This window comes from Pithys albifrons, chromosome 21 (genome assembly GCF_047495875.1).
Source record: "Pithys albifrons albifrons isolate INPA30051 chromosome 21, PitAlb_v1, whole genome shotgun sequence".
Taxonomy (NCBI): Eukaryota; Metazoa; Chordata; class Aves; order Passeriformes; family Thamnophilidae; genus Pithys; species Pithys albifrons.
The window spans coordinates 1,572,484-1,593,959 of record NC_092478.1 but is presented as its reverse complement, the minus strand read 5'-3'; the positions used below and the strand labels follow the sequence as shown (position 1 = coordinate 1,593,959).

Here is a 21,476-nt window from a genome sequence, read left to right as displayed (position 1 = left end):
CAGCCATTACTGGGTTAACAGGGGTGACAAACCAGCTGTACTTCCATTTCTGGAAAATACAATTATAATAGAGAGAATACCAGTGTTGAGTGTTTCGAGAAGTACAGGAAATTAAAAAGCAAACAAAGGGAAATCCAACCCTAAATCCAACCACCCAAACTCAGTCACTGATGGCCATCAGTGAGCTGCAGGTAGAGATGGTCCTCCATGTGCAGGGCACACACAGTGGCTGCCACAGCTGGATGTGAGCTGGGGCTGGAAGGTAAGGAAGGAGCTTCCTAAAGCCTCCTGGTCCAAGAGTCTCATTGGAAAGAAGAGTGTAAAGAGCCTGCTCCTTCCAGACACATCAGCTGCTGTGGATCACTCCTCTACCAGAACATACCTGACATCTCTCCATCCACACACAGGATTACCAACAAGCAATTTAAGTGAGGAAAGGCTTAATATCAACATTTCCACAGTCAGAAAGCTAATTAATTCAACCTGTTTAACTGTTCATGAGGCCACCCTGTGGACTGAATCATGGCACTGATTTGGCTATAAAGACATTTCCATGGGGCTTTACCCCTCTTTGGGTTTCTTTGTTCCAGGTGGATCCTGAGGGAATTCCCTGCCCTTCCCACAAACCCTTCAGTGAGCACCACAGAGGGAGCAGAGCCATGGCAGAGGGATGGAGGGAGTGTGGGGATGGGGAGCCCATGGCCTGAGCCCCCCAGGGCAGGAAAGCTGCCCCACACCCAAACCCTGCCAAACCAGGGCAAAAGGATCAAAACTGGAAACATGAAACTTTCCTTTTCCTTCCCGAAAGTGGAGGCAGAACTTGAAGTCTAGAGGCTTTTCTTCAATTTGTTTGTTTAATGCTTAATAACCAGTTTGCATTGCACTGGTGCTACAACTGCCTTTTGTTGACTGAAATGCAATGGCCACACAGTAACTCCAGTTTTATGGTGATTTCCAGCCTGGTCCTTGAAGGGGTGGGGAGAGGACTGTGATGTAGTGCCCACAGCTCATGCAGAGCTTTGGCCCTGCCCAGCACTGTCCTGGCACTGGGAACCCAGCTGAAATCACCAAAACTGTAGCACAGCATGAGATACATCAAGAGAAGAACTGAGACAGGAGGGGAGAGAAGAAAGCTCGTAACATATGAGATGTTTATCTATAAAACAGTGCCCACTTCAAAGCAGGAAGAGCTTCGACTCCTTGGTAAAAAAAGGAGCTTTTAATTAAAAGATCAGTCAAAGATTTTCCACAGTCAAGCAGCTTTAAAGAAACTATGTGTGGAGGAGGCTGAGAGTAATTTCTAACATGATTAATCCATTCTTCAAACTCAACAAGGTTTTATGAAAGCAGCATTTCTCAAGATGTAGAAGATAAGGATTGTGGAAATATCCTCAGCCCCTCAAAGGGCACTGTTGTCTCTTCCCTTCTGACACCTCCATCCTCATCAGCTTTTGCCTGGAGAAACACTCTCTGAGCTTTGTGCCTCCCACCCTGGGGCAAGACAGACTAAGCCAGGGCCAGCTGCACCATCCCAGGGGTATTCCAAGCAAAGTCACTGCCATGTACTTTGGCAGGTCTGGAAATATAACTTGAAATATTTCTGTGTGTTGCTGTAACCAGCTGAAAACAGGCTGTCCTGAGTACACAGCCTTGCATTGAACAAAGGTTCACAGAACTTGGAGGATTTCAGTGAATTGCACCACTTTCTGGAACACTCTTTTCATACAAGGAATATTTGCAGAGAGGGATGGGCTCAACAGCAGCACCAGAACAGCAGTGTCAGAGTGACATTATGTGCTCTGAGGAACCAGACTCAGACCCACTTCTCTGGTCATACAGTTCTTCATGCTTTGCTTTTTCTTTTCTGAAAAAAGCAGGATTCTGACAATTCACCCTTAAAGAGGCAAAATGCAGCATTTCCCTACAAGCTGCAATTTAGCAGCTATTTTACATTAGGGCAGACAGACAACACCAGGGCTGTTGCTCTCTGGAGGAGCTTCCCCCTGAGCAGAGAATGCAGGCCCTGGAATGACTCCTGCTCATGGAAACTCCATCTCATCCCCACTTACCAGCTGGTAATTGTGACTAATGGACCTTAGCTCAGTTCTGCACAAGCAGAGGGAATTACCTCTGGTTTATTGCAGGAATCATATGCATTTTTGTCCATGAGAGTAAGGCTTCAGTTACACTTTTGAAGGTCTTTCTCTCCTCTGTCCTGCAGAGAATTCAGCTCCTGCCAACAAATTTCTCATTATCCACACCCTTGAAGAAACAGCCCCTATAAAAAATATTATATGAGGCCTAATTATTTGGTATTATAAGGGACAAATTTACTTAATCCCTAATAGTCTCCCAAGCAATTGAACAAATTCCAGTCAAGATACAAAACCTACAGGGCTGGTAACAAATGGCAAAATTATTTCCTGTTCAGCCAACACACCCTCAGCTTGTGCTCAGAACCAGACCCTGCAAACTCAAGTTATCCTTGTCCTCTCCCACGAGTATATTTTTCCAATGATGAATATCCAATTTTCCTATCAGAACTCCACATTTGAATTTTGCTGCTGATAAAGACACAGAGCTTGTGGGGTTTGTGCTACACAGCCTGATCAAAAGGGAGAAAACTGCAGCTCTGCTGGAATTTATGGCCTGAGAGAACTGACTGATGATCACAGATCACACAAGGACATGCAATCCATACCTATTGATGCTTGTGGAAAAACATGACTGCTCCATGAAATTTAATGGCTGGAACATTCCAAAAGAGATCTGTGAACACATGTCTGCTTTGGATTGTGGTAAGAAAAAGGTTGTTGCATGGAAAATGTACCATCATCAGAGACCCTCAGCCTTTTATCATCTTCAATCATCCTGCTCAAATTGCTTGGAGATACAGCATGGGAAAGTGTCACAAAATAATGAAAACACCAAATATTTGTCAATCTTCTAGAGTCAGTCTGTGAGAAACACAGAACAATCAAATAAGTCCTCCTCAAGCAATGCAGTGCCAATGAAATCAGAGGAGTTCTCTGCTTCAGCTTTACCATTTCATGTTGTTTTCAAAGCTACACTCCCTGTGGAAATCAGGAGATTTTATGAAGAGTAAATTAGCAAAATAGGGCAGGAATCGAAGAGAGGAAAAAAACAAGAGAAATTACTTTGCTGAAATACTAGTAGCTCCAAAACACAGGATTGCTTCCAAATGAACTCCTCAGCACCCCCAGGGCTCTGGCAGGTTTCAGTGGGAAGACCAAGGGGCAATACTCAGATTTCTTTGGCCAACTTTACAACTTTATGATCTTGAGGAGCCAAATATTACCCAACCAAAAGGAAGCAAACTTCCCTTTTCCTCCAAGGCCAACATTTTTATTCCCTCCTCCTTTCACCCTTCCCCTCTTTCGAGTCATTCAATACTGTGTCAGAACCAACACAATCACAACCATCCCCTGCATGTTTCCTTGTCACTCTGCCACTCAAGCCAATTGCAGCATATTAACTACACTAATAAAAGAGCCATCAAATCATTATTTTTGCATTTACTATCAGGTTAGATCTCCTATTGCTAGACCCTAGACCACCACCAGCACTGGGGCAAAAGCTCCATCTGCAGAGACAGGACAAGCTCCTCCTGACCAGTTCATTCAGAAGGATTCCCAGAAGCTCCCTGTGCTCATCCAAGAATGGCTTTAATTTTCATCAGCAAAACAATCTAACACAAAACAAAATGCAAAAACCACATCCTGCTGCCTGCCATGCCCTGAAAGCTCTTCTTTGTAAAAGCCCATGGAGAAAGTACTCCCACTCAGCACATCCTCCCAGCCAAGGTGGAAAACTGCTGGGAAGGCCCCTTGGTGTGGGAGAACTTATTGATGATCTCTTCCATTAATTTTGCCCTTCAATTTGGAATCAGGGGACCTCAGATTATCACTTAACTGTGCCCCAAACAGCTGATTTGAGAGGCAGCAAGTTACTCATCCTCGTGACTAAATAGCTCTAGGAGGCCATTCCAAGCTGTGACACGTCTCTGGCTGTTCCCCTTGGCTGGCCCAGGAGCAGAGGAGATGCTGCCACTGCCATCTGTGTGTTGGGTGCTCCTAAAGGGATTTAACAGTGTCAGCCCAGCCAACCCACCTCACAGGACTAACCAAGAGAGCTGGCCCAAACTGGCCTTGGGAGAGAAGCTTAAGTCGGGCAAAAATGACCCTCCAGGGGAAAATAAACTTCTTCAATACCAGTTTAATCAGCAGTGTGTTACTACTCTGAAAAATGAGAGCATTTGTAAACCCTCCATGCAAGAATGACTTGTGGGAGGGAGAGGTGACTAAGGAATTAAACTATCCACTGGAGAGCAAATTGTGGTTTGTTGGCTCCACTGGGAACAAAAGGTCTGTGGCTCCCTGCCCGAGCTGCAAGAGGACATGACTTGCTGTCGGTATTTCCATGAAGGCTGTTATGTGATTCATCAGCTCTGCTGGCCCCTCTCTCCTCCCTCCCTTCCCCCCACACCATCATTAAACTCATCTGGTCTCTGGAGCTCTTGCTTGGCAGAAATGGTGTTCTGACACACAGCAGAGTTAAAAGGAACAGCTCCCACGTTTAGGAGAGAGAAAGGGAGAGAAGCAGATGAGGAAGACTAGAGAGAGCACCCAGAAAAGATCTGACCACACAACACGAAAGAAAACGAGAAATCACAAGAAATTGTGTATTTCTACAATACCCTTTATCTTGAAAGTCTCCCATGTTTTACAAACTGCACATCCTACACTGAAGAGCCCCCTCAAGCCCCGGGGCCAGGACAAAACAGACATAAGAAAGCAGATCAATACTGGCTCAGTGTGTGCACTGACACTTGCTATTCTCATCCAAGCCATGTCAGCATGTTTTCCAAATAAACACAGCCCCAGAAAAAGCCTAACCCTTGGATAACCCCACCCGCCACCTTGTTCCAACTGGAGAAGTCAACATCTCCCATTCAACTGATTCTTTCAAGAAAGTTTCTCTGTGTCTTGAGTCATTTTTCCCACCTCTTACCAAAGATATTAATCATCACATCACCTGCAGATGTTTAGAGGATAAACAAACCCCACCATCACCGTGTCAACCAGTGCCAAAGAATGTCAGAGCTCCTGTTCAGGACTAACAGGAGGCCTCACTGTTTCCAAGGCAAACTGTGTTTGAAAGGCTCTCCCAGTAAACACAGTGCACTGGATAACACTGGATTCTTCCACACAACTCCCATGAAACACAGAGCTATCCCAGAGGTGCCCTGGCCTGTGTTGTACAGACTAATGGTTCCTTCAGCTTGAGGTTCCTTCACTTTCAAACACAGAAAACTACTCCACTGACAAACTGCAGCAACACTCACTATTGTTTTACATCTGTTTCTGTGCTACTTTATAGCCGTTTTCATTCTAAAACCCCCACAGGCTTTAGAAAAAGGGATATTCTGAGCACTCAGGAAAGCCAACCAGTTGCAAAGAGCAGAGTTTGGCAAACAAGTGATGCAAACGTGGGTCACACACCACACAAGTTCTGACAAACGATCATAAAAGCTGTTCAAAATAAGTCTCAAGTCAGAAGGCAGGAGAAGCCTAAAGAATCTAAAATTATTACAAGCAATCCTCTCAGGTCCTTGTTAAACATTTACACTCTTAGCAAGATGCAGATCAATTTGAGATGATATTGGGCTGTTACAGTCTTGAAAGTTTTCTGCTCAAAGTATTCCCATCAGGCACTAGTAGTGGATTACTTTTCCCTGTCTTCTCCTTTCCACAGTCCCTTCCTCAGGCAGCCACATTTCCTTCCCATTCCCCTCCATGAACGTGTTAACTTCCAACTGCTCAGCCTGGGGGCAATAACTTCCTTCCTCCTCCCTGGCAGCACTGATCAGCCCACCCAGAACTTACATTCAACAGGAAAACCTGTTAAAGTACAGAATATCTCCTAAGTCCATGGAAGCAAGTATTTTACTCAAGGTTAGAACCTGTATCCCAATGGGATCAGGTATTTCAAGACTTCAATATCCACGACACCAAGAAGAGGAACAAGTGTTTTACAGATCTGACCCCAAGATGGTTCTGTGTGAAAGAGAGATGAGCCACACTGTGTCCATACAGTTTCCTGAAAAGGTAAATAAACAAGATGCCTGAGTGTCACACTCAGGGAAACAGGTCCCAGTTTGGGTGTCTGTAGTTAAAGCTGTCTCATGAGCTAGATCAATAAAGAGGCCCATTCCTGGGGTTTAGTTTGGTTATTCTAAAAACCTAAACTTACTAAGACAGTTATTCAACATGCAGGTATTCCTGAGTGAGAGCTGAATGAAGTCTATCCAAGCAGAAAGAGAACTCAGAGATACTTCCACGTTTCACATTCTAACACGAGAAACAAGTTTTTACATCCTACTACTCAAAAGCCCAACACAAACTCTGCTTCAGACGTCTTTGCATTTTCCTGAGTTCCAAAGCCAGAGCTCTCACACACAAGGAGAACCTTGTCAGAAATTTTTTTGTCAGGAGAAATGTTCCTGAGACTTGTTTCATCATTAAACAGAGTTTTGAGCATGTCCTATTCAAACTTACAGAGTGAGGACATATTAAAGTAAGGCATAGTACAGATTACACTTAAAAACTGAGAACAGTTTTAAAACTTCTCATGTGCAACTGTTCTGCTTCCCCTTCAGAAGCAAATATAAAATAAATCACAGGACAAGAGAAAACAAAGGATGAGAGACCTCCCAAACCCACAGGGGTCTGCATGCTCATTTATCATCTCTGTTAATAGTAATAAGCTGTTCAAATCCCACCTCTGCACAATCAGTCATTTTCTCAGACTGCCCCGAAGTCAGCAGTGTACCCCCATGCCATTATCCAGCTCTGCCATAGTTTATTGTCAATATTATCCCTCCCAAATGACAGCAACATGTTCAGCTCCAGCAAAACTGCTACAGCTGGCCCGTGAAACACAGACTGGGGGGCTGGGGATGTTGGCAGCCACACTTTCCAGCCTGAAGTTTAACTTTCCCTTAGGGCAGCATTTCTTCTGGTGACTGGATACTGGCAGCTTTTGTGTTCTTCATTAGCCTGCTGATTAACACAGTGCCAGAGAGTTCTCACTCACCTCGCTGCTGTTCAGCACTGCTGGCACATCTATTGTGAGCCATCCCCAGCAGCAACGCAGCCTCGCCTGCCTCTGCTCTCCCTAACAATACCAGAAAGCAGGTACAGCTGTATTTGCTTTTAAAACAATACCTACATATCTAATCCGAAGTCATAAAAAACCCCGATCAAGCAAAAACAACTTAAAAGGAATTCTTGAATGAAATTCCCATGGCAACAGCAAGAAACAAGAGTGCCAGGAAATACAACCGGCTGCGGTTTTATGTGCGATAGAGGGGTCTGAATTCGAACAGAAAGTAAGAGAAAAGCAGCAGAGATCAGTGGGCCTACTGGGTTTCCCCCCTCATTCAGCATTTGAGAAACAAGCAAAATAAATCAAAAGGCAACCTAAGCAGCTCTCCGGCATCAGGAACAAATTACCAGCCGTGCTGGTGCACGGCGCAGACATGGGGCACACGGGAACGAGATATACCTGATAGCAGCGCTCAGCTTTCCGTGAAATCTGCTCCTGATTAACATGCAGAGCACTACACTTCTGGGCGGACAATGGTGGGAAGACCGTCCACAAAGGCATCATTTTAAATTCTAAGGCCTGGAAAATCTCAGGCTTCAGGCCACGAACAATGGTGGAGGCTCACACAGCCAAGCTGCAGATCCTGACAAGTTGTACGTGCATCGCTCCATCAGCTTTGCAACTTCGGAGCCGCATCATGCGGGCTGTGTAACACAATGTGTCAGCGGGCACGGTCCCTCCCTTTGCAGAGCCTCCAGTCGGAAAAGCTCCTCTACGGACGGCGCTGCAGGTCCGGAGCAGCACGGAGAGCATTTACAAGGCTCAAGGCAAGCAGCAGCCGAGTGTGTGCCCAGCACGGTGTCCCAGCAGCCGTATGTGTCCTCAACACGGTGTCCCCCCAGCACGGTGTCCCCAGTAACCGAACGTGTCCCCAGCAGCCGAGGGTGTGCCCAAGCACCGGTGTCCCCAGCAGCCAAGGGTGTCCCCTGCAGCCGTGTGTGTGTATCCCCAGCGGGCTGAGGCCCCCGGCGGTGCCAGCCCCCCGTACCGCCCAGCGGGACACCCCTCGCTGCCGCCCCCCAACCCCGCACACCTTGCTCGTGCTCCTCCGCTCTCCCCGGCTGGTTGCCCATCTCGCGGCTCCTCCCGCGCCGCTCTACGGCCGCTCCTTCGCGCTCATGCCCGGCCCGGGCGTGGACCCGCCTCCCTGCCCTGCCCTACGCTCCGGCGGGCACAGCAGGCACGGGGAGCCGGCGCCGCCCTCGATGCGGGTCCCGCAGGGGCAGCGCGGCCGCTCCCGCCCCGCTCGTGCCGCCGCCGCGGCCGGGAACGAGCCGGGAACGAGCGCGGGGCAGCGCCGGGGACACCGCGCGGCCGCCGCGGGAACTGCAGCGGCTCCGAGCGGGATCGGGGACACCAGAGAGCTCTGGAGCCGGGAGTGGGGACGGGGGAGCGGGGATGGGGGATAGGGGAGCGCAGGGAGCCGGGGTCGGGGAGCGCAGGGAGCCGGGATAGGGGAGTCGGGATCGAAGCTGCACCACCGGCGAGCACTTCTCGTGGAAGGCGGAGCAGAGCTTCGCTGCCTAGAATCCATAGGATACACTGGAAACTATTAAAATCTAATTCTCTCTATCAAAGTAAGGATATGGTGGTTTATTCCTAAAAAACTACTACAGTGATTGCCAAATTTCCCCTCGTGCTAGTTCCTTTCAAGCACTAAAAAACCCAACCAAACCTGACAGACACTTTACCCACAAATATGATCCACATACCATATCTCTACCATCAGTACTTTGGCCTGTGACTCTTTCTGCCAGAGCAGCTGCACAAGGCAGGCCGACCCTGAGCTTGGCCACCAGCCCATCTTTCAAAGAAATCAAGCTGCTCTCACTAATGGGAGTCCTGACATACCCAGCAAACAAGGATACTGAATGACTCCAGGGATCAGTTTCCATTATGTGGATAACTAACAATCATCTGAAGGCTTGGTTTCACCAAGAAGGTTAAAAACAAATTCAGGAATAATAAACAAATGTGCCTCCTAGGCTCAAAACAGACTAACTCTGTGTGGTTTATTTTCAGGCTAGCTAGTTGTGAATCCACTGTGGATTCACAATGAAGAGATCATTCATTATGATAGAAAGAATCTTGCTAATGTTTCAGCATAACAGGGTGAATCAGTTGTCACTCAGGTTTTCCATTGTTCTTCCTCTGACACTTTATGGATGAAGTGAAAAGTTTTCATACAGCTGTCTATATCTGGATGACATTAAACAACTCCTGTCTGCTTCTGTCTCATGACATGCCAAGAATAAGACATTTTGTTTAATGAATAAGCCATCTAAGCTCTATAAAAAGGGACCAGCAATATGCATTCTGTTTCTAAAAGTCAACTTACAATCTCTAAAGTCTTGTATCTTATTAGGATGGATACTCAGCTTGGCCTTTCAAAGCTACAAACATCCCTCAACAGCTGTTGAAATGGATCTCCCAGACAAAGATATTTTCTTCCATTACAGACTAAAGAGTGACTTCTGCTTTTCTCCTGCAGGACTCACCCAAGGAGTTGCATTAGCTGAGAGTGTCTGTCAGGTTGATAAATCCTGAAGCTGAGCATTTATTATTTCATCACCTGCTTCCTATTTCTGTAACCACAAAAGGGAATAGTGTAACAGGGTCTCAGTGCAGCAGGAGTGCAAGCCTGGAGCAATTATGAAATGTAATCACTGAGTTGGAGCAAACACACCTGAAATCTGAGTGCTGTAGAAGAGTCAGGGCTGGAAGAACCAATCTGTTGTTTTTGTCAGTGGCACAAAACTAAGAACATTCTAACACCAGGACAGGGAGAATGATGTCAGGCAAAAGACTTCTAGCCCAGGTTCACAGTGAAAGGTAAGGCACAAATTTTAAAATGCAGCTACAGCCTGAACAAAATTCATGGATAAGAGATTCCTGTGTATGGAGCTTGCAGTTCAAACTGGGGAAAAGGGAGTAACAAGTATTACTTCCAGCATGGTGATTAGGTAGTAAATTCCAACAGACACATGGCTGAATCTTTAGACACCTACTGGTTATCTGAACATTCCACATATCTTCCCTTCCTCTTCAGTAAGAAGGGTATGCAAATGAATGAATGAATTTCATCTCTATAAAGCAGATTAGCTGGTTTCTTCCTAGGCATGAAGTTTGACTCATTCCTCTGCACTTTGTTGAGCTGCCAACGAAACCTCACAAACACTCCTTGCCTTTCTAGTGAGGATGGGAATGAATCACTCAAGGTGTGACGTACATAATTCTTACAACTCACGAGTCAAATGACAGGACTTGCTTGCCAGGCATAACCTTTCTTCACATCCAACTCTCACAACACAGCTAATGAATTAGTGTAAGTTCAGCTCAAATTGTAATCCCTGCTCAACAGAAAAAGGGTGACAATGCCAGAGTGAGCTCAGGTTTGCAGGGGCAGGCAGGTGTCAGTCACTCCACAAGGCTCAGCACTAAAGAAGGTGCAGATGCTGATGCTGCACCTTCTCTCCAAGACTGAACAAACCTGGATGGGACTTAAAGGTGGACACTGACTATCAATACCAGACTTCAGCTGTCACACTCTATTTGTTCCATTAATGCTGAAGGTTTTATGAGCACCAAGTACTTAAGTAGTAGGGGAAATAAATTTACAGGATGTGCACATCATGCACAGTAGTGGACCCCAAAGGGTTAGGAATGTAACATTTAAGTCAAAACCCAGAAGAGCAAAAGCTTTTTTTGACTGTGCTAAACCCAATTTTTTTGTTGTGAGGATACTTGGTGAGGTCACAGGTCATGGCACAGAACTACAGCCTTCCAGGAACCCATCTGAGATGGAGCTGTCAATCCCTCCCCTCTTCCTCTACAGTACTAAAATCCAATGTAAGCCAAAAGTTGCTGAAAAAAAAACAGTGGGAAAAAAAAAGCAATACAAGGAATGCCAAGCCCTCCCCTGATATGCAATACTTGTCAGGCCAGGCCAGCTCTGCATTCCTTTCCTTCACTCCCTCCCATTCCTTAAGTGCAAACACAGTGGCACCCTGCCAAGGCATTCTGGCTCTGATCCATTTAGGCCCAGAGAATTTGTGCTAAGGATCCTTTCCCTCCAAAGCAGCTGAGGGGAAGCTGATAATTAACCCAGGGCAGGTAGTCAGCACAAGGTTCTGTTGACTTTGCTGAACAACTTCAGTGAAAAGGCCTGAAAAGAAATGAAAACAGAGATGATGGATTTATGCTATTCCCCCTGGACCATCCAGGCATGTTCCCCTCTCTGTTTAGGTGTCCCCAGCAAGGCTTTTATGATCACCACAGTTTTGCTTACAGCTGTAATGGATCTTCCCTATAAATGTTGGCTTGAGCCAATTAACTGTCAACAATTTAATGAATCAAGTCATTATAGTCTTTAAGATTTAGCATTTCAGTGTCCCTACCACACACTGAGTTGTCTTAACTGGCCCAAGTCCCAGAGGGGGAAATGTGTGCCAACAAAGTCATTCTCAGGGGGATGAATATAGACAGAGAAAAGGGTCTCTCTCACAGGTGGTTTTAACAACAAGTTGCATCAGAAACTTAGAATGTGTTAATAGAGATTCAGCCTAGGAAATGTAAATTGTGCAGCAGATTACAGCAGAAACAAAACTGAAAAAGGAACATTCTGCAGACAGTGTTGTCAGCAGAAGTTAATTCTACTTGTTTAATAATGCAAGATGACTGCAGACAGCCTGTGAATGCCTCTCAAAAACCTGCTATCCATAACAGGATCAGGTATCAGAAATCCTATCAGCCTCTGAAATGCTTTGCTCTCCCTCCAGTCCCAGTTGGCAAAGAACAGTCATGAGAAGCAGCTTCCACTCCAAGATACAGAACAATCCATGGGTTACAGAAAGAAAGAGCAAAGCTTGGAAGAACATGAAAATTTAACATGGCAACAAACATCACAGAGGAACACTTGCAGCAAAGGCAAAGCAGACAACACCTGTACTTGGAGGCTGTCACAAGAGAAACACATCCCTGGGAAAAACTTGACAAGTAGCTGCCATAATCTAAATCTGGAATGCCAAATTTGATCTACCTCAATTCTTGAGCTTTCCCTTTAGAGGTCAGTGGATAAAATCTTTTAAACTGGTGCTGAAACCAAGTCTGACTATTTGACACCTGGGGAAATCACACACAGAGGAAATGTTTTGCTAAGGAATGTCAGGGAGGTTTAGGTTCAGATTTGTACCAATATGTTACACATCCTTGCAGGTATTTATAGGTGTGTGTAGATGTCACTGCACATACCCAGCTGCACGTGGATGGAAATGCAGACACATTTCCATTGGTTTCATGTTAAATTCCTGCAGTACTTCTTGCCAATTTGAATGACATTCTGACAAAGCAATATCTTGAGTCTTCCTTTGCTTTTTATACCAGTTTTGGGGCTAGAATCAAATTTTCTTTGTGAGAAAGAATAATTATGCAAGAGCTGTGCCTTGCACCTGGAGGGGGTAGCAAAATGCAACCAGCTTTCCAGATGAAGCTTTCAAGCATATTTCTGGCTCCTGGGAAAGCCCAGATGAGCTCAGTGCTCTGGTTTGCAGTGAAGCCTGGTGGAACAGAACATACCGATCTCATTAGTGTCTCTCACACTTGGCACTATCGTTCACAAGACAAATGAGACAGTAACGAGCCTGAATGCAAAGTGCAGCAACCCTTCTCAGACCTGGAGCAGCCCTTTGATGTGGCAGAGCACAAAAAGCAGGAGCTGTCAAAACCTGATGAATGGGAGAGGGAAAGGGCCCCAAGGTCAGAGAGCTGTCCTTCAAAAGAAATCACTTTCCCTTTTCCTGTCCTAATTGGGGTGCATTAGCATCTTATGAACTAATAAACTGTCAATTAAACATTTTCAAGGATTTTTTTTAAAGAAAGCTTTTATTAAAAAATTGCTTTCTTGAATTTTCTTGCCATGTATAGAAGGTGTCTGGTCTGGATTTGCTTCACATTAACCTAAACTTTTATCCCACATCAGAAAGTGTCAAACACTTGTCAAGAAGAGAATTTAGCTGAAAGAAGACAGTAAATTTGATAGAGTCCATGTCTTATTCTCAAAAAGCAAGCTGAAAATGACAATTCTGTGAACATGCAGGGAGCTCTGAAACCTGCAGTCTCACATTTTCAGTTTTGCTGGGAAAGAATTGTATCCAATGAGTGTTGTGTGCCACAAACCACACCCCGGGGGTCCCTCTGAAATGCACCCCAGGGCAACAAGTTTCCCAAGGGACACCCACTCTTTCCCAACACTAACACCAGTGCTGGCAGGGACCACTTGGGCTCCTTCACTTAAAGCCTCTCTTGTCTGAGTATCATCACTATCTACACAGAAAAGCTGCAAGAAGTTGCTTTAGAGAGAATCCAAGATTTTTCTGTTCCCATAATCTATATGACAAGCAAACAGTGATGGACAAATGGAGGGATGGGATGTGCTCTACCAGCACTAGGGAGGAACTGAAGACACACAGGTATCATATCTAGTCATTAACTCTGACAACTGGGCAGGAATGTGGGGGGCAATTCACAGAAAAACTCAACAAAACAGAGATCCTCCTTATTGGAGCTGAGCATTGTTCAACCTAAACTGTGTCACTACAATTGTTCAGGCCCTTCTATGGCTTTCACTGATTATGCCCAATTTCTTGCTATTTTTCTTTTCCTGTTTAATTCCCTGGGTTTATAACAACAGCCTGTGCTGTACAGCAGCTTCATTTCTGATATTGGCAACATTCCCCTCTGGGATTAGCAGCTTTTGTTCAGTAACCTGCTGAGTTCAGAGCCTCGACACTCAGTGCTGAGGAGATAATTGAAACTCTTAATATCTTTGAGTTTGCCTCCTCTACCCTTCTGCACTGGCACCATCTCCAACCTTGGATGTTGATCAGCCCTGCAGGAACACACAGAGAGCAACACACTTTTGTTGTTTTGGCTGAAAATTCAGCCAAGTATTGAATCTCCCATTTTATGCAGAAAAACAAATGGCCATTTGTGATGGAGCAGGGCCATCCCTCACAGTCCTGCTGCCACTGTGGCTTCTCCTGGCCTCCAGAGAAGTAACACACCCCACAGTCACTGTGGGAAGTTACAGCACCTGCCTTCTGCTTTGGGCTGCAGAGACACCCTGAGCTTGTCAGCAAAATACCCAAATGTCTATAAATAGTAATTTAGGTGATAATAGCAATGGTTTTGACAGTTTCCTACTGTTTCCAAGGCAAATTCAATAGGTCTAGAGAGCTTTAGCCTTTAAGTGGGAGTAAAGAAACAAGTTGATGAAGCAGCCTGAGGAAACAAAGCACAGATATCTGTTACTCATATTTCAAGGGTAGCTGATACTTCATATATTGGAGCTGGCCAAGCTTGATATAAAAATCAATATATTTGTGAGAAATGGGAATGCCTGAAGTGTTCTCAAAGGTTTTGGATGACGTGGGCATGGCACAGCCCTGTCACACACCCTGTCCCTGCTCTCTGATATCCAGCATGAGACCCTTTGGGTTCCTGTCCAACCTGACTGATAAAGCTGCTGCCACTGAGAGAACATCAAGGAGGCACAGGAAGATGATTAAACTAGACAGCCTTGAGGGAAATTTTCAGAAAGTGCTTGAAGTGGGGGTTTGGAGGGACTGAATGACAGAAGTGAGAGCAAGGATTTGGAATGACTTCCAGGCTCCACTGAGAAAGCAATTTCACCTGTCTGAACCTCAAATTCTCCATTTGTACACCAGTCCTACCATGCAATGCTCTTCCAAAGAGGTACATGATCACATAAGAAGCTTTGAAATTCTCTGTGAAATTGCATTTTTAAGGTTATTTGTCCTGCAAACCTCAAAGGAGAAGAAAAGCCATTGATTTCCTACAACCCTGAACCTTAGGAGAAGAGAGTCCTAGTTCCTCATGAATATATACATTTCTCTATTTCAACATTTTACAATCATTTATTTGCTATGTGGCTTCATAGACTGGATGGCTTTACAAGTGCATCCATTAAAATCAACATTTTTCAAGATTAGTTTTGCAATTTTCCCAGCTCTTTTTCATCTACCTAGACATTAAAAGCAATGCCAGAGCTCTGTACACTTGCTTTGAACATAAACCCAGAATGTTACTTCAGGACAGCACATAGAAAAACATAACACTGGGGCTAAGGAGGCTGAATACAAGACATTTATTTCTCTCTGTGCATCATTTCCCACCACTTGGGATTTCAAACCTGCCAAGCAGCTGCAAAGCCAAACATCAGAGCACAGAACTTCCAACCAGAACTGTCTCCAGTTCCACAGGCTCAGCTCCCCTTGCCAAGGATGGATCCATGAGATTGGCCTCACCCCCCTTTCAGTTGCTTATGATTTACTGGGTTAGCTCCCAACAAGGCAGACAGAGCAGTTCTGTCAACAGAAGCCTGGGATGAACAACCAAACCTCCACCAAGGGCAGCAGACAAGCACCTCCATTTAAGCAATCCTGAGGTCAATTATTTATTATCTGCAGCATTTGGAACATGGGACTGCTCAAGGTCAACACAAAAATGGTGTAGTCACATGCAAAGAAAGAGACCTAAGCATTTTCATTTCTATACCTGTTTCCTTTAGTCTCTGTTACACAATACCATAATACCAACTTATTACCACCAGAGTGTGGCTGGAACCAACATAATACAATTTCAGTAAAATAATCAAATTGCTCACTTGACTAACAAAGAAAGCCCAGCCTGAAAAGCACAAACAAGGGGGGAACGATGCCTGCAGTCGACACGAAGGGCACAGAACAGATTAACCCCATCAAGGAGCCCAAGGAAAGCGATTTCAGAACGAAAGCTCCAGAGTTACACACTTGGTTATGTACACAAACACCTGCATTTCCCAGCTGCTGGAATGTTCTCTCTTGCACTGGCTCCACTCTCAGCTAACACTGTATCTTGATCACAATCAGACTATGTGGGATGCCATTTCAACAAAACACAGCAGCTGAAAATGTTCTCTCCTCTTCTGCTTATGCTCCCCGGAACACGCTGTGCCCTCTGTCATCCTGACTCTCCCCTCAGCAACAAGACACTGTATTTCAGTCTGCCTGCTGGGATTTTTTCAGTGTGACAATCTAAAAGCAGCATTGTGCTTTTTTACCTTGCTCACTAATATCAAGCACCTTCCAGTGTCCATGACAGTGACACATTCTCAGGGTACAGCTGGATTTCCAACCACCCTTTTAGCCTATGAAACCACCATAAAAACAGACAGGTAAAATACAGGTCTGTCCATACACATACCCATGATAGTCCCTATAAGGCCTGGGGCAGGCCTTATAAGAATTTTAGAGGGGTAGCACATAATATTCTTAGCATTTATATAAACAATACACATAGCTCCACACTTGTACTCTCCTCATTCAGCACTAGTATTCCCATTCATACTTCTACAAATGCTGATGCAGAGCAATATCTGAGGTTACATCCAACGATGTAATTTAAATTGCCAAAGCAATACCCAGCTGTAACCTGACCTCTATAAACCATTTTACCCTTGGTATTTAAAGTGCTCATCATCATAAATCTTGCCCCTGCTCCAACCCCAGCTATTCCAGCTGCGTGCAGGAGAGGGCTCCCTATTCCAGTGCTGTATTCCTGTGTCTGACATCCCTATTCCATCCCGGACACCCTGCAGTGCTGTTTCCCTGGCTGCATTCCCAGAATCCTGTACTGCATCATCTGTACAGGTTTTCTCCCTGCTTTACTCCTCTCGAGCATCATGCCTCTTTTATTGGCTCGTGGGTCTCAAATTCCTTTGGATACAACCAGCCACTGTCAAATTTGAGGATTTACACACCAATTAACTGCAGAACAGGATCTGTCTTTGGGTTACTGTGAAGCATTTGGGCTGTTACAAAACACATCATTTTATTCCAGGGATATATAAAGGTATTGGGAGGGGGGTGTGTGTGTTTGGGGGTTTTTTTTGTTTGTTTGGTGAGGTTTGTTTTGGTTTTGGTTTTGTTGGGGTTTTTGTTTCGTTTTTTTTTTGTTGTTGTTGTTTTTTTGTTTGTTTTTTTGGGGGTTTTTTTGGTTTATTGTTTTTTCTTTTTAACAGAAATCTCATTCTGGTTAGTGACATTGATCTGTCACACAGCCAAAACCTGCAGAGGCTGTGACAAATGGGGAGGTCATGGTCGAATTTAATAAGATCTCACATTCCCCTGGAAATGCCAGCAGGGAGCAGACAAAAGCAGGCGTTTGCTGAGCTCCTGGGGGACAGAGGAGCGTTTGCACAGAGGCCCTTGGTATGCAGATGGTGTTGCTGCCTTTAGAAACAGGCTTAGGTCTGAACCCAACGGGCCAAGCTGCTGGGGCTGGGGCTGAGGGTGCCCCACGGGAACACAACTCTGCACGAGGCTGCCCTTTGTTCTCACGCCTGAAACAGTGGGATAACCACTCTGCTCATTCATACAGGGAGAAGGGGGAATGCCATGGGTGGAGAGAGCCTCAGAAAGCATCTCCCAGTGGTGGATTTACCATCCCTGGAGGTTTTTAACCTGAGCTTGGCCGTGGCACTGAGTGCAATGATCTGGTAAAGGGACTGGAGTCGGACCGAGGGTTGGACTTGGTGATTTCGGAGGTCTTTTCCAACCCAATCCATTCTATGATTCTGTGTGTTCTCTGGCAGTGCTGGGCTCTGCCCTGGACCACAGCCTGGCAGCTGGGGGTGCCCAGGCCCAGCTCAGCCCCCGACAGCTCCAACCCCACAGCCTCTCCCTTGGCACTGCACTGGCTCCTGCGTGTGGGATGCACAGCCTGACCCCTCCTGGGGGCTGCCAGCAGGGGAGGGTGGCTGTCCCCAGGGGAGGGTGGCTGTCCCCAGGGGAGGGTGGCTGCCAGCAGGGGGCACAGCAACACTCCGCTGGGATCCCACCAAACTGAGTGACACCACAGCACATGACACAGACTGCCCTCCAGAACCTTTGCACCTACCTGGGCAGGGCTTCAGGCGACTCTCAGCAAGCTCAGAAATGGCTCCTGTTGTGATGGTTTTCTTCAGCCTGGAGACTGCAGGAGCTGCTGCTGCCCCAGGCTTGGTGAGCGTGTCCTCGCTGCTCGCCCGCTTCAGCTGCAACAGAACAGGCAGCAACACATCAGGGCCCTGAACATGCCCAGCAAGCAGCTCAAATGCAAGGTCCTTGGAGAAAAGGAACATTTCCACAAGGGAACCCCATGGGAAGATTGCTTTGATAACCACACTACATAATTTTTGTATTTGCTTTGCCTTCCAGACTTTTGTGAAGTGGGTTAAGAGGTGACACTGTTTCATCAGCGAAGAATGAAAATGAGAAGTGTTCAAATAGGCAAATAATTGAAAGGCAAGAAAAAAACAGTTTACTGAGCAGCTCTGCCTTCTCAGATCTCACTCTGAACAGCATTCATCACATTTCCTCACTGGTTTACATTTAGTCAGGTACTTGGGCCAGTGCAGGTAAGTGCCAGTGCAGAGCAGCAAATAACTGGCTCTTAATCTGTCTACAAAAAAAAAATCCTAGAGGGACCTGCTGCTTTCTTGTCTCTCCACTCAGGATCACAAAGTTTTGCCCCAGTAGTGGCTTTAGATGCTCTGAAGACACCTCTGAGCTATTCCAACAGGCAACTGCCAGTTCCTTCTGTGTCTGACACACAGGAGCCACCAAACTTCGTGGCATCCTAAACTGGGTTACATGATATGAGCAGAGAACAGGCTGGAGACCAAGCTGGAATCTGAAAATCAATTAGCTGAGAGGCTCAGGGTGCTATAATAAAACAGGAGAATGAGATCCAATGCAATTTCCAACTGGAAATGCCTTATCTTGCACATGATGATTTCAGCTATTTACCTCATTGTTTACTGGAAAGGAATGAGCAAAGGTGGCTGATGATCTCATGTGGGACCCAGGACTATTTGTTCTACAAGGGAATGAAGGACTCAGTGGAAGAGAAATGGAAAAGTCTGCTCACAAGAAAGCATTTTTCTCATTTCCTTTCAGCAAGGAAATAATTTGCAGCAACAAAAAAAAAAATCCACTGGTTTTCAGAACTGATAAGCTGCAGAATTCTAAAGATTAATACTGATTACTTTCATAGGCTTGGAAGAAGCCTATTAGCTTTACAGGGTATTTTCCAGTAGATGTTTTAGAAAAATATTAGCAGATATCACTAATTTACCCAGCTTTACTGTACATGAGAATAGAACAGCCCATTGTTGCTGTGTGGTCTGTTTGGGAAGGGAGTTCTGGCAGTGCAAGTCTACTCTAAGTGCCTGCTCAAGGAACCCCTGAACACCAGCACAAGGAAGGGAAGATTCAAGGAGAAACACCAAAATTATGTTGCTTCAGCAAGCAGAAGTGGCAGTTTATCTCAGCACTTTGGTCAGCTGATTTCCCATCCTCTGATTAATTTTGGGGAAAATCCTTGAAGCATTTTAAGCCCAAAGCTTTGGAGAGTCTCCCCAGAGCAGTGCCTTTTCTATCCTTTTCAGTTTGTGGACACTCAAACTGCTTTCACTAATGAAAATGCACTTCCTTTGAAGTTGTCCAGTGAGACCCAGGGGGTTCCCAACCACAGGCTGAGAACCACTGCTCAGTTAAGAGGGAAGAGAGCACACAACAAACACTAGTTAGTGGTTCCTGAATGTGAAACGTTTAAGCAAAATGAAATCTCTCAACTCCAATTCTTTCCCCCTTTCATCTCTGACTCAGTGGTTTCCTGGACCCTGTGAGCACATAAGTTTCAATAGCTGAAGTGTTGATGTGCTCCAGGATACCAAACAGGGAACGTTTTGCCTTCTGGCAGAGGCTTTGTCAGCTCACTCTTAGGAGGAGAATGGAACAACCTGCCCCTCTGATCTTTAGAGACTTCTGCAACTTCTCTAAAGTAATTTTTTCAATGTGTTCTCTCCTACAGCAGCAACTATGGTGCCTTTTCTTCAAGGAAACCACTGTGAGGGTCTTGCATTCGCTGATGAACAACAACTTGAAGGCATTAACAGTCATTAGGAAGGAATCTCTCTACATTTAACACTAAATGTAACAAATTAATCATATCAGATTTCCTTTTTAGTCCCTTCAGTAGCATTCCTTCAGAGCCACACAGCAGGTACTCCAGTGCTGGACACAACCTGCCTGAGCTCTGGACTGAAATATCCTATTGGTAACAGCATCTAGGAAGCTACACAGCAAAGTGAAGAAATTAAACCTTTGTTCAAGAAACTGTGGCAATTAATGAAGTTTGAAGCTTCTCTTGATTAAAATACTGTACCCTGTTAGGTACTGTCCACTAAACTTTTCTGCTGGAACCAGTTATAAGCAGGAAATGGTCTATTTTCATTACAGGTACTTTGGTGTGTATTTGGATGACCAGGTTATTGGTGTTTGCTGGCTGCAAAGGTACAGATGCAGCAGCATTTCAGGTGTATTACTCCACCTTCTTAAAAACACTACTTAGACTAAAGAGTATTTTTAAATATATCTGTACAGAAAGATGGGATTCACAAAATACATTTGTTGCATTGCAAGCAACATCTTTTGTTAATACATTTTGCCTTGAAGGGAGAGGCACAAGTTTTTAGGAATTCTGAAAATTCATTAATAATTCTTTGAATTTCTTTGCATGTGTATCCACCAGCTGAACTAAGAATTTGCCATTTCTCCTTCTCTGTCTTCAAAGTTTAGGCAATTCCCTCACACAGAGTTTACAGACACAGTGTCGTTCCCACACATGCAAAACAATCCCAGAAATGTGCACTAGTCTAATACACAAGGTAATTAAAACCTCCCTACTCTTCATACAGCAGCTGAGCCCAGCCCAGGTGTCAGGGTTAGTGCTGGACCAGGACTAAAGCAAGGCCTTAAGCTGGAAAGGGCTGGAATGCCTGGCAGCCCCCCTGGTTCGTACCTTGCTGAGCCGAGACTCGAAGGCCAGGGAAGAGGAGGACTTGGATGTCTTCATTCCTGTTGAGGTGCTGCAAAGAGATTTCCCTCCCTCCACCCCATGGCTCCCTTGCTTTGCCAGGGCACTCCAAGGTCTGGCACTGCTCTTCATTTTCTTCCCAAATAACTCAGTCTACAGACCCTAAAAAAGAAAAAAAAAGGGAAATGTTTATTTATTTTTATATATACACTCACAGAGAAATGAAAAGTTGTTTTTATGTTACCTGAAAGAGACCAACAGAGATAAGTGGCACCAGCTTAAAGGGCTGAAAAGGTTGTGCTGAACTGGATTCCCTCCCTGAATACACATCAAACCTCAGCCTAGAGAGTCCTTCAGAGCAGGCTGCAGCC

At 45.4% G+C, this 21,476-nt stretch overlaps 1 protein-coding gene across 7 annotated transcripts in view; it reads right to left on the bottom strand.

Annotated features, from left to right (window-relative positions):
- The window catches only part of SPECC1 (sperm antigen with calponin homology and coiled-coil domains 1), an 87,119-nt gene that overhangs the window by 46,091 nt on the left and 19,552 nt on the right, over positions 1-21,476 (bottom strand). For 6 of the 7 annotated variants that reach the window (XR_011699525.1, XM_071574754.1, XM_071574753.1 and 3 more), the window contains 2 exons: positions 21,091-21,267; positions 18,145-18,280 (listed from right to left, as the gene is read on the bottom strand). Coding sequence is in view for 6 of the 7 variants with exons in the window: in XM_071574754.1 (XP_071430855.1) it covers positions 18,145-18,280; positions 21,091-21,237 (283 nt within the window). In the remaining variant the exon portion in view is untranslated. Of the gene's footprint in view, positions 1-8,221; positions 8,426-18,144; positions 18,281-21,090; positions 21,268-21,476 lie in introns of those variants that run through there. The other variant, XM_071574756.1, reaches the window with a different exon arrangement.